At 53.9% G+C, this 20,410-nt stretch overlaps 10 protein-coding genes across 10 annotated transcripts; 6 read left to right on the top strand and 4 right to left on the bottom strand.

Annotated features, from left to right (window-relative positions):
• Positions 1–1,060: 1,060 nt before the first annotated feature.
• QBC33DRAFT_561107 (uncharacterized protein) lies at positions 1,061–1,927 on the bottom strand (the record flags this gene model as incomplete). The annotated part of the gene is made up of 1 exon (XM_060430108.1): positions 1,061–1,927. One exon carries the CDS (start codon positions 1,925–1,927, stop codon positions 1,061–1,063), a length of 867 nt encoding a protein of 288 aa, XP_060281498.1.
• A 400-nt stretch (positions 1,928–2,327) lies between these two features.
• On the top strand, positions 2,328–3,248 carry QBC33DRAFT_593400 (uncharacterized protein; the record flags this gene model as incomplete). The annotated part of the gene is made up of 2 exons (XM_060431727.1): positions 2,328–2,624; positions 2,663–3,248. 2 exons carry the CDS (start codon positions 2,328–2,330, stop codon positions 2,900–2,902), a joined length of 537 nt encoding a protein of 178 aa, XP_060281497.1. The 3' UTR covers positions 2,903–3,248.
• QBC33DRAFT_593395 (amino acid/polyamine transporter I) lies at positions 2,852–4,612 on the bottom strand (the record flags this gene model as incomplete). The annotated part of the gene is made up of 2 exons (XM_060431726.1): positions 2,852–4,462; positions 4,524–4,612. The coding sequence occupies 2 exons, from the start codon at positions 4,607–4,609 to the stop codon at positions 2,995–2,997; spliced, it is 1,554 nt and encodes a 517-aa protein (XP_060281496.1). The 3' UTR covers positions 2,852–2,994.
• A 2,188-nt stretch (positions 4,613–6,800) lies between these two features.
• On the top strand, positions 6,801–7,450 carry QBC33DRAFT_561104 (uncharacterized protein; the record flags this gene model as incomplete). The annotated part of the gene is made up of 4 exons (XM_060430107.1): positions 6,801–6,922; positions 6,997–7,041; positions 7,086–7,185; positions 7,247–7,450. The coding sequence occupies 4 exons, from the start codon at positions 6,801–6,803 to the stop codon at positions 7,448–7,450; spliced, it is 471 nt and encodes a 156-aa protein (XP_060281495.1).
• Positions 7,451–8,942: 1,492 nt separating this feature from the next.
• Positions 8,943–10,196, top strand: QBC33DRAFT_571835 (fungal-specific transcription factor domain-containing protein; the record flags this gene model as incomplete). The annotated part of the gene is made up of 2 exons (XM_060430625.1): positions 8,943–9,209; positions 9,293–10,196. The coding sequence occupies 2 exons, from the start codon at positions 8,943–8,945 to the stop codon at positions 10,133–10,135; spliced, it is 1,110 nt and encodes a 369-aa protein (XP_060281494.1). The 3' UTR covers positions 10,136–10,196.
• A 761-nt stretch (positions 10,197–10,957) lies between these two features.
• Positions 10,958–12,356, top strand: QBC33DRAFT_476338 (putative GPI anchored protein). Its single transcript, XM_060425255.1, has 3 exons — positions 10,958–11,202; positions 11,265–11,483; positions 11,561–12,356. The coding sequence occupies exons 1-3, from the start codon at positions 11,050–11,052 to the stop codon at positions 12,269–12,271; spliced, it is 1,083 nt and encodes a 360-aa protein (XP_060281493.1). The 5' UTR covers positions 10,958–11,049; the 3' UTR covers positions 12,272–12,356.
• Positions 12,357–12,536: 180 nt separating this feature from the next.
• On the top strand, positions 12,537–13,253 carry QBC33DRAFT_545074 (uncharacterized protein). Its single transcript, XM_060428527.1, has one exon. It carries the CDS (start codon positions 12,666–12,668, stop codon positions 13,017–13,019), a length of 354 nt encoding a protein of 117 aa, XP_060281492.1. The 5' UTR covers positions 12,537–12,665; the 3' UTR covers positions 13,020–13,253.
• A 235-nt stretch (positions 13,254–13,488) lies between these two features.
• On the bottom strand, positions 13,489–14,517 carry QBC33DRAFT_455696 (uncharacterized protein; the record flags this gene model as incomplete). The annotated part of the gene is made up of 3 exons (XM_060424784.1): positions 13,489–13,817; positions 13,875–14,289; positions 14,341–14,517. 3 exons carry the CDS (start codon positions 14,515–14,517, stop codon positions 13,489–13,491), a joined length of 921 nt encoding a protein of 306 aa, XP_060281491.1.
• Positions 14,518–15,191: 674 nt separating this feature from the next.
• On the bottom strand, positions 15,192–15,941 carry QBC33DRAFT_545069 (uncharacterized protein). The gene is made up of 2 exons (XM_060428526.1): positions 15,690–15,941; positions 15,192–15,634 (listed from the first exon to the last, which is right to left on the bottom strand). The coding sequence occupies exons 1-2, from the start codon at positions 15,808–15,810 to the stop codon at positions 15,537–15,539; spliced, it is 219 nt and encodes a 72-aa protein (XP_060281490.1). The 5' UTR covers positions 15,811–15,941; the 3' UTR covers positions 15,192–15,536.
• Positions 15,942–16,272: 331 nt separating this feature from the next.
• QBC33DRAFT_496034 (ankyrin repeat-containing domain protein) lies at positions 16,273–20,347 on the top strand (the record flags this gene model as incomplete). The annotated part of the gene is made up of 4 exons (XM_060425560.1): positions 16,273–16,657; positions 16,712–16,926; positions 16,990–17,109; positions 17,157–20,347. The coding sequence occupies exons 1-4, from the start codon at positions 16,521–16,523 to the stop codon at positions 20,345–20,347; spliced, it is 3,663 nt and encodes a 1,220-aa protein (XP_060281489.1). The 5' UTR covers positions 16,273–16,520.
• Positions 20,348–20,410: the final 63 nt, after the last annotated feature.

Below are 20,410 nucleotides of genomic sequence, written 5' to 3'. Positions count from 1 at the left end.
CGATCTGACTTGGATCTCTTGATGATCTTCCAACACCCGTTGCCGAGCTGTCGCATGTTAAAGGTGGGACGACCTCTCTGGCGTTTGATCGGCGCCCTGAACCACATTTCATCCGATCTAGCGCCACCAGGTTCTGCAATATTCTTTAGACGATGGTAACCGACTATCAGATCAAACGTTCCCTACTGGCGGCAGTCGGTAACGCTTGCCGAGGAGAACCATTTGCGTAACATTGAGGCAGCACGACGGATCGACATATGAGACTTTTTCAGTAACATTTCCAGCCAGGGGGTTGTGGCTGCGGGGGCGGGGTACTTTTCCTAGCGAGATGACCTCAACCAAAGTCAGATTCACTGCCTCCTCCTCAGTCACAGATTTGGTCGCGGGCTCCAAACACCGTCCATCTCGGGCGACCGCCCAAGTGGGCGGAAAAAGTCATCAACAAAGATTATTCCAGCGATTGTGAAGTCTCACGTTGGTGGTCAACGTGGTGTCGAGGCAGAGCTCATTGTCGACCTACCAGGACCAAGGCAGGCCACTGAGCTTTCAGCATGGTGGCAAACGCAACGCGGAAGTGGAGGGCACACGAGACGACCAAGAAACGTCACCAGTAGCAAACAATTACGCGTCGCCCACACACCCTTAAAGCTGAACTCGGCCTCAGCGTGCCGAGCCCTCGGCCTCGCGTCGCGCTCCTGAACATTGGGAGCGGCAAACGGAAGTGGGAGAAACATGCATAGTTTCAGAAAGGAATGAAGCAGCCGGGGTTTTTCAGCTGGCTGGCGCGCTGCCCCTAAAGGTCTGTGCGGCGGATGGCGGTAGTGGAGTGACGTACCTCCAGCGCCTGTGATTGTGACCGAGAACTTCACACGGTACTTTGAACCAGGTATCGTGATTGAAAAGCTAGATAGTGGCGAGCAGTGCAGTCCGTCATCCGCCCGCCACAGTAGGTTTAAAAACTGGGAAGATCCAGAAGGCATTTCTCATAGTTGGTCTGTGAAACCCAAGTCTAATAATTACTCGCCATATTGCGTAACGCTCCTTCCCAAATGTTCCACCATCACGAAGGCTCGGAGATGGCCTGGATGCAGCGACCCATAATGTCCAAATCTCTCTCGAATTCTTCGGGCAGCCAGGTTTCCACAGATAGCTCAAAATCAATAAGAACGGATGAGCCATCCTCGCGTATCAAACAGTTCCCTTCATGAGCATCCCCGTGCGCGATCCCTCTTTGATGAAGACTGCGAAGAGCGATCAGGCAACCTTGCATGCTTCTGGCCCTTATCGACGACATCTCTCGTATATACTCGGTGATGAACCCGATGGTTCGCCCGCCCTCGGTAACGTGGCCAAGGAATTCCGGCGCGACCCCCGAGCCATGAAGGAGCCGGTACACTGAAACCTCTTGCTCCAGAGACGGAATCTCCCACGGGAAACTTGCAATCTTGATCAGGATGGGTGCGTCGAAGTCGGGATGTGCAACGACTTGCATACGATCCTGCTGAAGCGTCTCAACGTTGACAAACTCAAGATAGTCAATCTTTCGAGGATGCCAATTGTGCATTATCCCTAGTTGACTTGTTCTGGTCGTATTGGTGATGCTGGGTGTCCTGGTGTGTCTGTCCAGGTGAATGTGGGCTTCGTTCCAATCGCCTGGTGGAAGGTGTGGCAGATCAAATGGGACCTGCTCAGAACCAGTAGGATAGCCCGCTTGCAACAACTTGGAATCGAGAAAGACGTATTTGATAGCCCTCTGCTCGCCATCATCCACCACTACGCGTAATGGATGACCATAGTCTGCGACTTCTTGTTGGGTTGCGAGGACCCGCGCATTGGGGAATCTGTAGACATTCTGTCCGGGGCGCGTACTCTGAGCGGATGCAATTGCGATGCCAATGATGAAGAAAAATATCTCCCAGAAAGACATGTGTTTGGCGATCCTGTGCATTCCACTCTCTTGAAAATACCGAGTCACCGAGCTTGGTACCTCCAAGAATCGATGGTTGCGACTGTTGCATACTATCAAGCTACCATGCGATGAAGCATGCAAAATTGATGGAAGGCGCAAACTCATTAACAGTTGAAGATGTTGAGGATAAAACAAGGGGCGAATGGAGATCTGTTTCAGAAGCAGAGGTCTGTTGCATCGACCAATGCTCTGCACGCGAACAGGCTCGAAGCAGGGAAGCGAAAAGGGGGGGGGCCATCCCCGCACCGACAACGGCTTGACCCGCTGTCCAAAACAACAACGTCGAGGCCCCAACACCTCTGTCCCAAGCATCTCCGGCTCAGTGTCGTTTGCGGTGGCAGTGTCCAGGGCATTGACTATGACGACGACTCACAACAGCCTGTCCTATCCGTGGTCCGCCCTGCGCATCCCGGTTGCCGTCGCACCCTCGATGATGATGGTGATGAAGAAGACGGCGACGGCGCCACCGCCGCCGCCTCTCGTCTCGCCATGCACTCTTACTGCCGCCCGCTCGCTACAGCTGACGGAGTCGTACCATACCCGCCCCTTCCACGCCCTCAGTGGCGTCTCGGTAGAGCAGCTCCTCGCCAGCGTTGCATGGACGCTCTTCACCGAGGAGATGTTCCCTTTCTTTGGAGGCATGCAAGAGTACGCTGTGTTGCTTCTCGATCCCGACACATGTACCTACACCAGCTAGGCAATGCGCGGCCCCAGATCCGGGCCAAGACCTCGCTTTTCGAGGCTTTCCCACGTAGTCGGGGCGTTAGTCCTAGCAAGAACAAATTTCCCACCGACGACCAGGTCGAAGGCTGGGAGAAAGAGGACGAGGACGAGGACGAGGACAAGATCGAGGACAAGCAGTGGTGCAGGCCCGACGATGGCGGGATGGCAGCCCTGCTAGCGGTGGAGATGGAGCATGGAGGAAGTCCGTGAAAGCGCCTCTGCAATTAGGCACGGTAAGGATCACTGCATGCCTCTCTTAAACACGACAGGTACACAAAAATCTCAGTATGAAATTTAACAAATCAGATCCGAGCTTCATACTGGTCCTTGGTAGGCAGGATTCCCACTCCCTTGTCCGTCTCCTCGGCCTCGTCGGCCTGGGCATTAATAACCAGCGCAATCGGCCCCGAGAAATGCTTCCGACCATACACCAAGTACCACACAACACTAACAACGGCAAAGCCCGTAAACACAACGCTGGTGTAGTTCATCGTCGTCGCTGTAACCGGCAGGCCGACGGGCATACAAAACAGCACAATCGCAAACCCGACCCAAGTGACCGACACGAGGTTGATAACAAAACCAAACGGACGCAGCGAGAACGGCGAGTTCCGCACCCCCCTCCGACCCCTTAGCAACGAAACCAGGACCGGAACCCCATACGAGGTCGACAAGCAGATGGTAGCAGTGCCAGTGAACGAGTTGAACGCAGCCGTCGACCCAAAGTAGATGGGCCCCAAGCAGAAGTTGACCGCGGTGCTGAGCAGGATGGCATTCAGCGGCAGCCCGAAGCGCGGACTAATGCGTGCCCATAGCTTGTGACCGGGGATAGCGCCGTCGCGGGCAAACGCGTAGGTGTAGCGGCTAGACACGGTGACGGAGCCGATGCTGGCGAAGAGGAAGATGCCGATGATCAGGATCAGCAGGCAGAACGCGCCCGGCGCGGAGCGCGTGACGGTGTGGAAGAGGAGGGCGATGGGCTGGCCGCTGGCGACGCCGAGGAGCAGGTCGACGTTGGGGAGCGTGAAGAGGATGGGGATGAGGAAGGCGGCGCCTAGGAGGCCGGCGAAGAGGACCGAGATGACCATTGCGCGTGGGACTTCGATGTGTGGGTTGTGGACCTCCTCGCAGAGTGATGAGATGAGCCCGTAGCCGAGCATCACGTAGGCGCCTTGCAGGAGGCCGACGAAGAAGGACCAGCCGGAAGGCCAGCCGCTGGCTGAGGTGTCATAGTGGGTAAAGACGAACTTGGCGCTGTGACGGTCCTCGGCGGTGGCTAGCAGCACGACCATGAAGATGACGATGGAGGCGGAGGTCCAGACCACGCAGGTCATGTTGATAAGGCTCAGATACCTCGTGCCAAAGATGTTGACGGCCGACGGCACGAAAGTGAAAGCCCAGAAGGCGATGACAGTCTGCCATGCCGTGGGTACGTAGTCGGGGTGCCAGAGTGTGACGGCCGAGAGAACGATCTGGCCGCCTGAAAAGTTGATGCTGGTTGTGACCAGCCAGTTGCCCACCAGGTTCAGCCACCCCGTGATCCACGAGGCAATTGGCGCGTACTTGGGTTTTGACAGCATCGCGGACCAGAAGTAGGGGCCGCCTGCTGTCGGGTAGACGGCGCATATCTCGGCCATGGATGCGGCGATGCAGACCGAGATGGTGGTCATGAATACCCAGCCCCATATCACTGTCACCGATTGCCCGTTGACGAGGGTGATATAGAACGTTGTCGACAAGCCGAAGGGGACACCCATGATGGCTACTGATCTGTGGTAATGACGGTGGGTCAATGTCAAGTTTGAGCTTCTATACCATCGAAACAACTCACAAGCTGAGGACAGTCCATATGGACAGGGACCTCTTGAGTTCATTTTTGTAACCGAATTGCGACAGCTGTTGGTCGGCGGCGTCCATGGTGTCTCAGTCCGTTCACGATTTTTACTTGGACAGCAATTTGGCATTGAGAGCCTGTTGAACAAACGTTATTTTTCAAGTTGAGCGCGGGAGACTGTTGCCCTTGACGGTGTGTAGGTGGTCTATTTCATCTTGCAACCTAATTGAGCAAAGAGTCAAAGAGGGCATCTGCAATTTATCAGTGGTTCCATCAGTGTGGAACCGCGCGCACCGACGTCCCGTAATACATACGCTAGCAAATAGTGAGAAATGCCACTAGGACAGAGTTAAGCCGCTATCCTCCACCCCGCCCCTCCCCCAGCCGGGTGGTGCCGTAGGCGCCATACGAGGGAGTAGATCGCCAGAGTACAGACTTCCCCAGACTGTTTACGCGGTTGGGGCGCCGCCTGACCGGTCCAAGACAGATCGGTGACGTGACAGCCAATCTCGTGAGCTGTAATTCGATAACGCCTGGACAGGGGATTGCACAACGTAATCGCAGCAGCGGACTACAGGAGCGGACCACAGGAACGGACGATAGGCGCGGGTAATATGTCAGCAGCAATGTAAAGTTGTGGTTACTGCACTAGCACAGACAGAGCTCTATGTAATCGTGAGAATGATCAAGGTAGATGGGGCTGATGAAAGGAGGAGCTTCATGGATCTCGGTATCGTCCGGGGAGAACCTATGATGCAAGCTACAGTCAGGATGCGAGCCAGGTGGCTAGATTGGACCTCCTTATGCCTTTTGGTGGTATATGGCTTCGCAAATGCAGTAGGTTCCTTATCTTGTCACGACGTGCACAGTGTTCACTCCTGATTGCTTATTTATAATTTATTTAGATAGAATAATCTGAAGACAATTGTTGGCAAATGAGTCAAGGTTGCGAGCTACAATAGATACTTACCGTTGCAGTCGATCCAGTCACGCCAGGGCTGCCAAACGTAGTTTATTGTCTTTTCGAAGAGATGAGGGAGCTTGCTCAGGCCGGTATTTACTCCAGAAATAGTTAGTCTTGATGTAAAGACTGAACCAAGATCACGGAGAATCTTCGCCACTGGTGTGTCCTCCCCTGCCTTCGCCCCAACCAAAACATGGATCTGAAGGCTAACAGGCTTGCTGGCATTTTCCAGGGGGCTATCTAATTTCTTGGCAAGCTCGAGGGCTTTGTCGAAGAATATGTGAGTTAGGCAGTTGGTTGGCCAATTGAGCGATCATCAGCATCACACACACCAGTGGACTTACCAGCAGCTGACTGACACCGACCCCCTTGCAGCCAAGGTCACATTGTAGCTCTTCAGCCTGCCGGTAGTTAGCTATGGGCTCAGTGGTCATGCTTGTCGGTAATGGCGAGCTCCTTCGGGGTAATTATGCCGCACGTATGTAACTGTAAGGGACGTCGACTTCGAGTCTCGCAGCTGTTGCTTGCTCTTGCCAACCCATCCAGTCGGGGATTACCATTTGAACCCCGCATTGTTAGATGTTCTGCTCCGCGTTCTGTGAATGCGAGTCACGCAGAGCCGAATGATATTCTCACTAGTCTCGCAAGCCAGTGTCTAGTTCGCAGACTAATTACTCTAGCGCCTCCATCACGGCGGACCGCGGGGACCGCGCAGTCTCTCGTCCAATAAACGCTAAGAATTGGAATTCTAGCTCTTACCGCGCGCTCCTATTACGTACTAGTCCTAAGACACATGTTCCTAAAGCCAATGTGCTTACAAGGATATCATCATGGCGGCTCTGATGTTGTAAGTTACTTTGAACGGTGGCATGTGTCCTAGTTTCTCCACTCGTCTGTGTTTCCGTCCCTATCACCTCCGCCTTATCGAGTCGCAACAAGCACGTTGATTCTCGGTGCCAAAATGGGAAGAAACCGTTGGGCTCTTCTCATGCAATCCTACTATAAGGACTTCATTTTTGTTCCTTGGAGTGGTGAATATCGTCCCGGGCTATGTATTCACATCTTGGACAGCACTACTCGTTGTATCCTGTCCTCCGTCGAATCGAGAATCATGGCCAATTTCAGGGACAAACTCAGCCTGGCCAAGTTGGTATGAACCCACGCGAGTAGTAGACATATCTAATCTTTGCAACCCATGAATGCAAATGGTCATCTCAGGGTTATTCCTCTTCCTAACTGTGGGCATCTACCTGGCCGTCACGCGCTCTTGCGCCGAATCAAGGCTAAGCGCAAACCGTGGTATTAGCCCAATGCCACTCCTCGGGGCGGGCAGTAGGGAGCCGTCCTCGATAAAAGTTGCCATCAGAGCCAGCGATGTTCTCTTCACCATCGTGGGTTTCTTCAGCGGGAGCATTATGGCAATGGTGCTATGGTAAGTAGCTACTGATCTCCATCTACACAATGGGCATACAAGACTGTTGCTAACTGCAAGCTTCGGCCATCCAGTGTTGTTTTCATCAAGTCTCCCGACGAAATTGCCCGCAGCGCCGCGTCTGTTGGGTTGTCCGCATTCCGCCGATTTTTATATCTGGCAGTATCCTCGACAACGAGAAGTTCCGGTTCCGGCGTCAGACACGCAGGCTGATTGCCTTCATCGCCGTCGCCTTCATCGTCATCCTCGCTGCCCAGGCAATTGTTCTGCCTGTCCGAGTCGTCTACAATATCAAAGGACTAACACAAGCCCTGTGTGGCCCAGATCGACGGCCCCATTAGCGCCTTTCACTCCATGACGTTACTTTTCGACATCACTTACACCACCAACCAAATAGCTGTCATATGGATCCTCTCCTCCTTCACGTATGAGCCACGGCTCTTGGCCCGCTATGGGGGCTTCTCCATAGCGATGCTCATCAGCGGCCTCTGTCTGGTATTTAAATCCGAGGGAGAGATCGTGCAATAACATATGCAAGTTCCAGGATTATACGACACCTCCACCCTCTTCACTCCTACTCTTCCAGCCTCATGCTTCTTCTCTGCCCCGTCAGCACTAACGACAATTTGTTGATCGACAGGACTCAGACCATTGTCCAGTTCTTCTCCATGGCAAGCTCATTTCTCTTAACGTTCGCCCTTTTCTACAAGCGCATCTCCGAGACAACCTACTTCAATGAAACGGAGTCAACCCTCTGATGTCAGTCGGCCAAGTCAGAAATGACGGGCATGATGAGCACCAGAGGTAAGAGGAAACAGATAGCTCCACTGCTATTCAGTGTTAAAGTACAAAGGGGCGTGGAACATAGGGGAAAAGCATTGGCACGGTGGTTGTCTAGACCTCCCTGCATTTGCTAAGAAACCTAGCTGGTTTTAGTATAGTGGAATAAATTGGCGCATTTTGAGCCCCTGACATGGAGGCCACACTGCCAACATTGGGGAACTCTGGGGAACCGGGGAACTGGAACCAAGCTTCTAGTGCGGAGTACCCCGCCCCAGCTTCGGTTGTGAACTCCGGTCGTCCATATTCCCTTTTCTTCCTCATGCTCTGTTCAACCATTAATTATAACCATCGAAATGAAACGGCGTTGAGATTGGTATTCACTGACACCCAGCTTTCGAGCAAGAATCCGCCCTCATCCCCACCCCCGTGAGCTCCGAACACGCCCACTTTCACTTCATAATTACTGGGGACAAGGGTAGTAATCGGCATCGCCGGTCCATCTCCTCTTGCAGGCAGCATCATGCCTTTCGGAACCTCCAAGATCACCCGGGTCAGGACTGGTTGTCTGACATGTCGAGCCAGGAAGAAGAAATGCGAGGAGCAGCGGCCGGTCTGCCGAGGATGCGAACGCAACGGCTTGATATGTGAATGGCCAGTTTCCGTCCAGAATTGGCGCCTCCGCAGAAGACCGGCGAGCAAGCGCCATGTCCCGTCCTCGCCGACCGAAATCACGGTTGCCAGCCCTCCACACGCCAGCCCTCCACACGCCAGCCCTCCACACGCCAGCCCTTCACATGCCAGTCCTGGCTCGCCGGCGGCAGATTGGCATTCCCCGCATGGAACTGACGCCCATATCGACTCCCAGCTACCCCAAGCAGATTCTCGCGAACGAAATTTGGAGATAAATTTGGAGAGCCCGAGGCACGAATGCGCCAGTAGCCTCTCTCCGGAGCCTGTTTTGCCACAGGAAATGACCGTCCCGAGTACCCTTTCTATCCTCACCAGCCTTGATACACCTCCTCATTCCGCCGGCGACACATCGCACCTTTCCCCCACTATCTCCCCCGGCTCTCCGACTTTCTCATCAGATACAGGTGCTCTTGCCAGGTTGTGCAACAGCCATAGACTTGTCACGACGCCGAGCCTCTCTCCCTTCGGGACATGCGGCGTATGGGAACAATGCGGAGAAGAAGGCTTCCACATCCTCGGGCACTATCTCACCCGGACGTCCCTCGCCATGTCCGGGGGCTTCCGTGTCGAGAACCCTTTTCTGTCGCAGCTGATGCCGATGGCGCTATCGAGTGACCTCATCATGCACCTGATTCTAACCGTGAGCGCCCTGCATCGGGCTGTTGCTCTGCCGGCGGAGCAGGCGACATTGGCACATTCTTATTATCATAGGGCCTTGGTGCTCTTCCGCAACAGTATCGACGATTACGTCCATGAGGGCGGTGCCAAGATCATGGCGCTGGGTGTTGGTTCTTTGGTTTTGTGCTTTACCGAGGTACGGCGCCGTTTGCTCTCCCGCCCTTTTATTCCCTCAAGTGAAGCCGTAGGAACTCGAGAGCTAATCAGGACTCCGTGTAGACGGTCAGAGGCAATCGAGACGGCGCGATTTTCAAGCACCTGAATGCCGCCAACAATCTCGTGTCATCCATCCTGGCCAATGCTCTGGTTGGACAACGATCCGCGCTGGAAGACTTTCTTGTTGAATTCTACGTCTACGTCTCGACGCTGAGCCTCATCTCCCTCGACCCAAAACTCAGCATGCAGTTTACAATACATGAAACGATCGAGGCAAAAGCGCATGCACTTGCCGGAAGCCCCTTTGTCGGTAGTCTGTGCGGATGCTGGATCGAGCTTCTGCTCCTCATCCCAAGGGTCAATACTTTTGTCACAAATTATGACCCCTCGGACTGCCTATCCCTGTCTGCGGAGTCGTTGGCCGAGAGATTCTCACTTTTTGCCACACTCCAAGCCGAGATCCTTTCCTGGCTTCCTCCTGACAAAGAAGCCAACCCGGCCCTTTGGTACAGCGGATTCTTTTATCGAGAGGCTGTCCTCGTGTATCTCTATACCGGCACCTTCCAGCCATCCGCGACGGTAAAAAAAAGAACCCTCGGCTCGGACCTGATCGACACTACGGTCGAGAGTGCGCTTGCCTATCTGGACGGAATACCATCGGCGGCTCAGAATAACACCCTGCTATGCTGGCCCCTGGCCATAGTCGGATCCTGCATATCGGACCAGGAAAAAAGGAACAAAGTCCGACAAAGGTTGCAGGATATGAAGAGTCACCTTGGGATAGGTAACATCAACGATATCCTGGACATACTGGACGCTCTCTGGTCTGAGAATCCCGAACCAACCGGTCCGTGGGGCTTGCACACCTTTATGAAAAGCCAGAACCTCTGCTTTTCATTCGCATGAAGGATCGAAACCCTATTTATGAGCCCCGTGCCAAGATTCGCACTTCGGGTCCCGTTCTAGGTCACACCAAGTCTGGCATAACCTTGGACACCCACTACAAGATTGGGGAGGACGTATCCGCATATCCATCGTTGACAAGTCGGAGTCTCAAAAACACCTACAGCAGCGCCACCACTCAGGTGACCATCACAATGCATGCAAATGACGCGCACAACGCATATTACCTTCACCTCCCACTCGCAGTCTGGCAGCGACATGGGGGACACTGCTCTGTAAGCTACGCAAATACACGCGGAGACTATTAGATAAAGGGCTAACCGGTATAGATAGTGTGGAATTGCCGCCCACGTGCGCCTCTTTGGTCTCGAACTAGGGGAGAAACTCGGACCAGATACGCTTGGCTGTCGGGATCGTCCCGGGGTGCGAGAGGTTTAGCAGATCAAGCGGTTGCGGACGTGGGGCCACTTCGCCACGCGAGAGACGAATAAGTCCCCCGCCGCAGACGAGCTAAGAACCGATACACGTGTAAAGCTTGTCAAAGTTTGTTCCTTTCTGTTTAAGCTCCTGAGCTAAACTGGTTCAGTCGCGGGCGACTGAACTTGTTAAGGTTTAATCTCCGTGGGGGCATGTGGAACTGCTGAAGAAGAATGGTAAGCAGCTCTGGCACAACGGCAGCCCTGCATGCACGTTGTCGATCGATTGGCGTTGGTATCATCATCGCTCCCCACCGCCCCGCCTGTTACCCTGTTCATATTACCAACCTCACTTGTAGCTGCTGCGGAGCCAGACTCTTGGGACAGCTTTAAATTGCTGGCAAGGGAATGATCTTCCTCTACTCCCAAGCTCCACGTCCTTCGCCATCTGCCATTATTGTCATACTAATCTCTTGATTCTGCTCTTCGTCGAGACAAACCATGGTGCGCCTTCAGTACCTCGCACTCTCGGTGCCTCTATTGGTATCGACCACATGGGCACAATCCTGCTCCGATTCGTACCTAAACCTCTCATCCATGGCAGGTTTCTTCCTACAGGATGACCCTGCAACCAATCCATCGACGTTCGACTATGTCCGTCATCCCACTTTATCATTAGTAACTTGAAGCAGAACCTGAGGCTGACCCTTCACTAGGCAGAACACAACTTCGGCATCATTGATCGCACGTACCCGTCGGATGAACTGCTCAGCAAGTGCGGCGAGAAGACGCTGTGGCAGCGGTTTGTCTTCCATGTGAAGCAGTTAAACAAGAAGGCTCCCACGGGCACGTCCTATAAGGTGCTTTTCCTGGGTCGCCATGGTGAAGGGTATCACAACGCCGCCGAAAGTTTCTACGGAACTCCGGCATGGAACGTCAGTCTCCCGCTCACGCCCCCTCCCAACCCACTCGCACGCTTCGACGTGCTGACTTCCCTAATCCACGTCCACAGTGCTACTGGTCCGAGCTCGACGGCAACGGCACCGCCATCTTCGCCGACGCCCACCTGACCCCCAAAGGCGAGGCCGAGGCCTTCCGAGCCAACGCGTTCTGGGCGTCTCAGATCGCCAACGAGAAACAGCCCCCGCCGCAGAGCTACTACGTGTCCCCGCTGACCCGGGCCATGGACACGGCCAACCTGACCTTCTCGACGCTGTCCCTGCCGGCGGACCGCCCCTTCCGCCCCACGGTCAAGGAGCTGTTCCGCGAGGGCGTCAGCATCCACACCTGCGACCGCCGGAGCAGCCGGACGTACATCCACGGCCGGTTCCCGGACTGGACCATCGAGGCGGGCTTCGCGGAGACCGACCCGCTGTGGAACGGCACGTACTCGGAGTCGTCTGACGCCGAGGACGTGCGCAGCCGGACGGCCCTGAACGAGGTGTTTGAGAGCGATGAGGGGCAGCTGATCAGCGTCACGGCACACAGCGGAGAGATCGCGAGCCTATTGCGGGTCCTGGGTCACCGGGCATTTTCGTTGAGCACGGGACAGATTATCGTGACGCTTGTGAAGGCCGAGATTGTTCGAGCGGATCCGTTCCCTTCGACTACGGAGCCGTGGCGGTTCGAAGCTACGTGCACGGCGCCGCCGGTGACGAGTCTTGCGACGGGTGGTTGTGTGTGTTCTAGCACGGCAGCGATTGCGAGGCCAACTGCGATTTAGGGGGGAAGATGTGAGGATACAGGTTCTATTAATTCCTAATGCATGGTAGTAGTTGCGTAACTGTTATTGATGATCAAAATTGGCCCCCGATCAGGTTTCACGTTACAGTGCCAAGTTCAACCCTTCCAATCATCAAGTGGTGCAGGGCTCGCGTATGGTAGCCTAGCGCATCCTTCGGCGATCCTTTCCCCAGGATTCCGTTGATCTTTCCAGGCACAAAACATCGCCTCATCAATTTCGCATAATTAGACCAAACCATTTCCTCCATTCTCTCACGACGTCCATCCTCTCTCACCTCTTCATTTGCGCTTCGATCATTTGAAGCAGCCGCACACGTCCAAAACCAAGAAATATTCGCACCCAATCTCACAACCCTCCACGCCAAATAACAACCATGGCACTGATATGTCCAGCCAACAATTCCATCCCAGCCCTCGAGTCACTACCCCTCCCCAAAGACATCAACTACGTCATCACCCCCGGTGACAACCCGAAAGACAAGGCCGTGGTAGCCTGCTGCGCGCCGAACAGCGTCAACCTGGTGGACAGCTGCTACCTGTGGTGCGAGACGTCGTCGCAGTACTCCAACAAGAGCGACACGCTGTCCCAGTTCGGCGGCTGCCTGAGGCAGAATAACCGGACCACCGCCATCACGGCTTTCCACGAGGCCGGTGCTGCTTCGAGGGCGCCGACTGTTGCCGGCGTGGCTGTGGCGGCGCTCGTTGCGGGATTGATGTGTTTTGCTTGATTGGAGATGGGGCTGGGGAGCGGGGTGGCCGGTTTCGAGGGCTGATGTTGGCGCATTTTCGATAAGCTCGTGGATGCTTCGCTCTTGTGCATCTTTTAGACCAATGTTTTCTTGTCAATAGCCATGTCCAGAGACATGTCATTTCGAAGAAGAACTGCGATATCCTGCCGGCTAAATCTGACGGTGTAACAAAATGGCATCATATTACCAATAATTATCCACCGAAAGTCGTGGGTGTGCTAAGCATCAAGGGTGCTTTCACAGTCTCGAGTTTGCGATTCGAGAAGAATCTCTTCGTCCCTTCTTTCTGTTGTCCTCTTTTTACAAGGCTGGATTAGATATGGATATTGATGCATAATGCGATAACGTCAATTTGGCAGTTTAATAATTAGTTTCCTGGATAAGTTTCGTCCACCTCGCATATAAAAAAGTCCCCATGGCTCTGAAATATTGCCGTGTGCAGGGGCTCCTAGGGCCAAGCCGCGGCGTTCTTCTCAACGAACTGAGCCCAGGTAGTAGGCTTAGCGTCTAGAAGCTTTAGGCTAGGCTCGAGACTCGCTCCGAGGTAGTAGCCAGGGTCCTCGACAAAAACCTGGTTCTCGAGGTACTCCAGCGCAATAGCCTCGGGCAGGGACGCTCTGTACTGCTCGGGAGTAACCTGAATAAATGCCGCCTTCTTACCAGTGACTTTGCTGAATATCTCAATGATCTCCTCGGGCGTGTAGTAGTCGGCAGCCTCTAGAACCCGCTTGCCCTGCAGGCTATCAGCAATCTTAAGAGCGGCCTTCACGAAGAGGCCTGGGAATCATCAGTTGCAATACAAGGCACAGTTATGGAGAAAGTCGAAAGACATACCGGTATCATGAGCGGCGTCAAACAGGGGGAGCTTGGCCTTCTTGCCATCAACGGGGTAGAACAGCTGGTAGGTGCCGTCCTTCGCCTTTTTGAGCATCTGAGTAAAGTTGCTCATATAGTAGCCAGGCAGGACGAAGGTACACTTGAGCCCCGAAGCCCGGATGTATTTCTCAATGTTCGCCTTGCTGTCGAAATGCGGGACATTGGTTAGGCGGCCTTTGGTCTCCTCGGTGACATGGTAGAGCGACGAGAAGAGGATATAGGAAACGCCGACCTTCTTGGCCACGTCGGTCACGTTCTTGCCCTGGGAATATTCTATGTCGCCGTTGCCGGTATCCCAGTAGTTGGTGACGAGGAACACGGTGTGGGAGCCTGTGAGGGCAGCTGTCAAGGAATCAATGGAGTTCAGGTCGGCCTAGATCTTGTTAGTTATTCAAATGGCCGCGGTCGGACTCGCCAGGGAAACATACCGACACAACCTCGACACCCTGCTTGGCCAGGTCTTGGCGGACTTCTTTGAGGTATCACGGGTGATACCCCGGATCTTGTACTCCTTGGAAAGCTGGGGGTCCTCAAGAATGTGCTTGACGACAGAGCCACCCTGGTAGCCAGTGACGCCAAAAATAGTGATGAGTTTGGACATGGTTTGGAGTTGCAGGAGAAGAAAGGCCAGTCAAGAGTCAAGAGTGATCCTGGAATGTGTTGAGAATTGAGAGTTGAGTATCTTTTTACATCCTCGATCTCAATGACGTCATGCTCATACTAGGCACCTCCAAAAGAGTGGGGCCGGGCGGATCGGGGCACCGGAGGCAATCTCGGCGCTCTCTCTCGGCTCGACAGGTTACCCCTCCGATTTGTCAGTCGTAACTCGGCGCTCCGGCTTTCCGACTTTTTTGTGACTCGGCGCTCCCTCCGACTTTCCAACTTTTTTCTTAGGAGGCCAATTGCACCGAATATTACCAGTCCCAACTCTCCGCAATATGAGTTCGCAGTCGGTATCGCGGGCATCACAGACAAAATCACCCGGTGTGTCGTTTCCTACCTCCAGAAGAACCCAAGCGTCCCCATTCGAGGCCACTGCCGCGACCCAAGAAGCTCCCCGCCGGCCTCCTCTCCTCCCCTAGAATTCGCATCGCCGAGGGCCAATCCGACAATGGTTCAAGATCCACCACAAGGAGAAGATTCAGAGCGCCACTGATCGACATGTCAACGAAATCCGCCGCGTGTTGGGTGTGCTGAATGGAGTTCTTTTCTTGAAGGACATCAGTACCTGGTGAATGACAAGTACAGTTATGCAGATATTGCATTTGTCTGCCTCCCCTTTTAAGTTGGATCTGCATTGCTAGGGAAGCACACAAGCTGTACGACCAACTCTACCGCAAGGAGGCCAGCATACTGGCCCAACTCAGAACAGTAATGGCACGCCGCAACAGGTAATACCCCCATCAGATCAAAGCAGAACCAACGGACCAATGTTTAAGCGGACAATCGCGAGAGACAGTAGAGCACTTCCTGATTCGGTATGAGAAACCCCATAATATTCACCATATAACCAACACCAGCGCCCTACTTCATCTCTAGACAGGATGCAGGCTCTCCTGCCAATGAACCGCACTTCTTTATTGGGACTAGATATCACTGACAGATACATGCTTGCACTGCTCAGGGCGCTTGGAAAATAATCACGACATCGACGTTCTGTTGGCTTGGTCCAGAGGTGCTTCCAGTCTGTTCGGAGGGTTTTCGTTCGGCATCTTCCCCTATTGTCGTGTTACAAGTCATGCTGGGAAGTGTGAAATTGTTTGTGGCAAGTACCTGATACTCTGGTTTTTTTCGACCGGTTCCTCTTGCCGAGGTTCCAGAGTAGAAGGGCGGCGGGGGGGATGTTGATTAACACCCCAACAATGGAAATTATCGCCTCGACTGACAAGGACATGGAGAACGCTGAGTAGTCTGTCGCTTTTCTGGGTGTACTGGAGTTGAAGAGAAACACAAGCAGGTAGGGTTGCAGTAGCTTGGGAAAGTCGACCAAGACATCTCTTCTGATCTATATGAGTTCCATCTTCAACCTGTGTCCGTCGAAATTCTGGTCTTCTCACCTTGTTTGTCGTCCAATGGGGGTGGGCTTAGATGTCCAAGTGGAGAACACAAATTTTGGTCACGACCAATCAGCACCAAGAGGAGCGGCCGGGGTGCCTTATGGGTACTCAGCCCTGTGCCAGAATGTGCGTCGACGGGGCTCGGGAGTGGGGGGGTTAATTAGCTACAAATTCTGGCGTACCTCCCACGGTGGTTTCAAGGCTTAGCGCGAGTACTTGGTGGGACCATCCTGCAACTGTTTTCCAGGTTGTAGTTTACCCCTGCCATGCTAACTTTTAAATCCCCGGTGCAGGTGTACCAGGCGCAGTACGTAGAACTCGGCCAGGGTACGCCCCCAAAACGCCATACCAATAGGATCGTCCCCTCGACAAACAGAGCGCAAATTCTGGTCTTCTCATTGAGGTAGACACAATTTCTTCCACGCAGGGAATGATCAACCGTATGTAAAGCATAAGTACAGGGCAAACCGCATCGGCTCCTGTTGCCTCACCATCCCTCTTCTCCAACGCGATCAGTTCCCGCCCTTGCACATTCTGTCTACTAGCTATGGCGACTGCACGGAAAATTTCTTCAGCAGAATGGGACTCGCACAAGGCGAGAATATCCGCCCTCTATCTGGAGGAAAACTTGACGCTGGATGAGGTCGGAAGGCGGATGGAGAATGAGCATGGATTCTCCGCTAGGTCAGTCATCTTTCCCAACACCACAACTGGCCAGACCCTTTAACATGCCAGCAGCAAGGCGCAATACGTGCGGAAGTTGAGGCAATGGCACGTGGGGAAAAACTCCACCAACGACAAGTGGAAATTCGCTGCCAGTGTGGTGCAGAAACGGAAATTGGAGGGGAAAGAGACTGAGATTCTCATCAATGAGCGATTGATCTCGGCGAAGAAATTGAAAAAGGCAATATCGAGATATGTTGGCCCTCGATTTGAGGCTGAGGGAGAATCAGGCAAGTTGCGCTTGTCTTAATCCAACAGACTACGACATGTGTGAAGGCTAATGTTTTATAAAGTCGATCCAATGGACGTTCCGGATGGAGTCGTCGTTCGTACTCCGCCAGCGGAAGCTATTGGAGGCATCGAGTTTGCACATATACCATGGTTTCAGTTCCAGGACATCTTAGAGTCATGCAGTGAGTGAAACCGAAAGTTTCCAAGTCATTTCTCCGTGACTAATCAGTAATAGTCGAGCTCATGGGCCAGACTGCCCCCGCATATGATTTTGGACTCTCTGCCTCGTCCTCCGACCTATCCGTGGCCTGGGATATGGATATATTTGCTGACCTCTCCGGCCCGTCGAACCTGTCGTGGATGCTTCCACAAGCTCAGTGCGACCTGCCCACTGGTGTGTCCGAGAACCCAGCGTATCGGCTACCTCAATCCACTTCGAGTGATCAACCATCCGCACATTGGGACGGAACCCTTCATGCATCGCCGCACCCCGGGTCTCCGACACTCGAGCAAACCGACCGTGAGGCCAGACGGCTTCTTGGAGAATGCTTGGGCGAATTAATCGATCCAGATTGTTCAGAGTACACGTCCAAAATTGCATCGAACCTAGAGAACATTGCAATCGAGAGGCATAGCGGAGAGGTCGTCCGGCATGTACAAAAGCTTTATAGCAAGTCTACCTTGGATGCATCCTTCCAACTGCTGCGGTATGCGGTCTATCTCTCCTCAAATAATCTGCTTGCGGCTTCAAGAATCGACAAACTCCTCGCCTGGGTCATTCGGGGCGGAAAGTTTTGCGTCATTGAGCATCTGATTGAGAAAAAGATGCCTACAACGGAGATTTTCGCGTCCAACCTTCTCTTAAGCGCGACGAGACTGGAAGAGATTGACACGGTTCGCGCTCTCATCGTGAGAGGTGTCGATCCCAACACCCTTGCTGGAATGGAGGTAAAAACTACCGCTCTTCATGAAGCTACCCGGAAAGGCAATTCCATCCTCGTTCGTCTTTTATTAGACGCTGGAGCAAATCCCAATGTGGACGAGATCCCTACCTCTACGACGGTACTTGAACTTGCGGTTACGAGATGTCATCGCTGTGCCGCCAGTCTCGCCATAGCGGAAATGCTGATTGGTCGCGGCGCAGACGTGAATGCGCCTGTCGACGATTGGGGACGTCGGTCGACACTGCTCAAAAGTGCTATACATCGCGGCGATATAGCTCTTGCCCAAGTGCTGTTGAAGGCAGGTGCGCGCGTCAACGAAGCGACGGGAGAAACAGGCACGGCACTTCAAGTGGCAGCCTCGCACGGCAATACAGAATTGGTTGAGATCTTGATTGAGGCCGGAGCGGATGTCGATAGTCCCATCGGCATGGCGTATGAAGATGCATGCCGTGAGGCAGCGGAGCAGTGCCACTACAGTTTCTTCCTGACACCACTTCAAATCGCAGCGGTGGTAGACAAGACAGAAATGGCTCAGGTTTTACTGGAAGCTGGCGCAAATGTCAATGGATTTCCCTCTAAGAGTTATTATCTGCGAAGGCTCGGGTTCTACGAGCACGGCGGCGATTTTGAAAGCCATTCCGATTCTGACAGCGATTCTGATGTCGAGGACGCCGAGGACGACACCGACGATAAAGACTACGATCCGTTCCTATGCAATAAGGGGACGATCCTAACGGCGCTACAAGCAGCAGTAGCAAACAACAATGCTGTTTTGGTTCGGTTGCTATTGAGCCTCGGCGCAGATGTCAATGCGATAGGAGGTCAGGGAACTGCATTGCAGATTGCGTCAGCAAAACACAGCAGACGCAAATTTATGGAGCTCCTGCTGATGAAAGGGGCGGATGTGAATAATCCCGCACAGGGGCTCTGTCGGATGACTGCTCTTCAAGAAGCCGCGCAATCCGGAAACGAGGACGTGGTTCAGCTCTTGCTCAACGAAGGCGCCGAGATCAACGCCCCTCCCAATCCCATTGGTGGCCGAGCTGCAATCCAGGCAGCTGCGCAGTCGAAGAACCTCGACCTTGTCAAGCTGCTAGTCAATCTTGGCGCGGATGTCAATACCGACGCGGCACCCGTGAGCGGCCGTACTTGTCTCCAAGCTGCAGCTGAGCAAGGAGATATTGAGATGGTCAACTTCCTCCTCCAGTCCGGCGCTAATGTGAATGGTCCGGCCGCAAGAACTTCGCATGGGCTGACCGCACTGCAAGCCGCAGTCAGGGCCGGTCATGATTTGATACTCGAAAGACTGCTCGAAGAAGGCGCAGATGTGAACGGCATACCAAGTCCGAGCTATGGAGTTCCAGCTCTCTGCGCTGCCATCGACAATAACCGATACGAGTTGGCCCAATTGCTCTTGGACAAAGGAGCCAACCCCGATGGCTATTGGGATCTACCAACACCCCTTTCTACCTGCGTGAGACAACTGAAGTATGACCCGACGGCAACAAAGGCAATCGAGATGGCTCGTTGTCTTATCCACGCTGGTGCCGATGTCAACAAAGGCAGTCGAGGCGAATCTGGGACTCCGCTTCAAATGGCGGCCCAGACAGGCTTGGCTGAGGTAGTCCGCTGCTTGCTGGATGCAAAGGCGGACGTCAACGCTCCCGCTGTTAGCATGTTTGGCAGCACAGCGCTTCATCGTGCAGTCAATAGAGATCATATTGACATCGTCAAGCTGCTGCTGTCCAAGGACGCCAACCCCAACCAGTCAAACTGGATTGGAGATGGTGCGCTACATATAGCAGTCAGCCGGTGGGCGATCAACGACGAAGTGATCCAGATCCTGGTTGACCATGGCGCTGATGTGAATGCAAATCACGGCAGTGCTCTTCAGGTAGCTGCTGAGAAGGGATCCGTACAGACGGTCCAAGTCCTTCTAGCGGCGGGAGCAGACATCAACGCCCCTGCCTTGGGCATACACGGGAAGACGGCACTTCAGGGAGCAGTCAGAACAGGAAATATTGGCCTCGTCAAGACCCTACTAGATGCTGGTGCCGACATAAACGCCCCTCCGGGTCCAGGATGGGGTGGGACGGCGATACAAGCCGCAGCTGGCTCTGGCGACGTCCGCATGGTCCAATTTCTTCTATCACACGGCGCAGACGTCAATTCGCCCGCTAGCAAATCCCACGGAGCAACAGCATTGCAGAAGGCTGCAATAGGAGGCCATCTGCGCATCGCCCTGATGCTCCTCAAGATGGGAGCCGATGTCAATGCCGCACCGGCGCCTGTTGGGGGGCGAACCGCCCTCGAAGCGGCCGCGGAGCATGGGCGCCTCGACCTTGTCCACCTGCTGCTTCGGAACGATGGCGAACCGGAAACAATCGAGACGCGATGCAAGCGAGCGGCAAAGCTGGCGTCTTCCTCTGGACATCTCATCCTTGCCAAGCAGCTGCGGGAGTGGAAGAAATCTTAAGGTTCTAGCACTGTCTACACTTGCGTGGCGCACTCAGTCTCGTCTGCCTGATGCAAGGCTGAT

The sequence above is a fragment of the Phialemonium atrogriseum genome (assembly GCF_030411735.1).
Source record: "Phialemonium atrogriseum strain 8032-3 unplaced genomic scaffold QBC33scaffold_20, whole genome shotgun sequence".
In the NCBI taxonomy this organism is placed as follows: Eukaryota; Fungi; Ascomycota; class Sordariomycetes; order Cephalothecales; family Cephalothecaceae; genus Phialemonium; species Phialemonium atrogriseum.
Note: the sequence above shows the minus strand (reverse complement) of the source record. Positions and strands in the feature narration are given on the sequence as shown.

What these genes read in the sequence shown, in the direction of transcription:
- QBC33DRAFT_476338 (XM_060425255.1), top strand. Translation starts at nt 11,050, where the DNA reads ATGGTGCGCCTTCAGTACCTCGCACTCTCGGTGCCTCTATTGGTATCG. An exon ending in ATCCATCGACGTTCGACTAT is followed by an intron (nt 11,203 to 11,264) that starts GTCCGTCATCCC and finishes ACCCTTCACTAG; the next exon opens with GCAGAACACAACTTCGGCAT. An exon ending in ACGGAACTCCGGCATGGAAC is followed by an intron (nt 11,484 to 11,560) that starts GTCAGTCTCCCG and finishes CCACGTCCACAG; the next exon opens with TGCTACTGGTCCGAGCTCGA.
- QBC33DRAFT_545074 (XM_060428527.1), top strand. Translation starts at nt 12,666, where the DNA reads ATGGCACTGATATGTCCAGCCAACAATTCCATCCCAGCCCTCGAGTCA.
- QBC33DRAFT_545069 (XM_060428526.1), bottom strand. Translation starts at nt 15,810, where the DNA reads ATGTCCTTGTCAGTCGAGGCGATAATTTCCATTGTTGGGGTGTTAATC. An exon ending in GAAAAAAACCAGAGTATCAG is followed by an intron (nt 15,635 to 15,689) that starts GTACTTGCCACA and finishes ACACGACAATAG; the next exon opens with GGGAAGATGCCGAACGAAAA.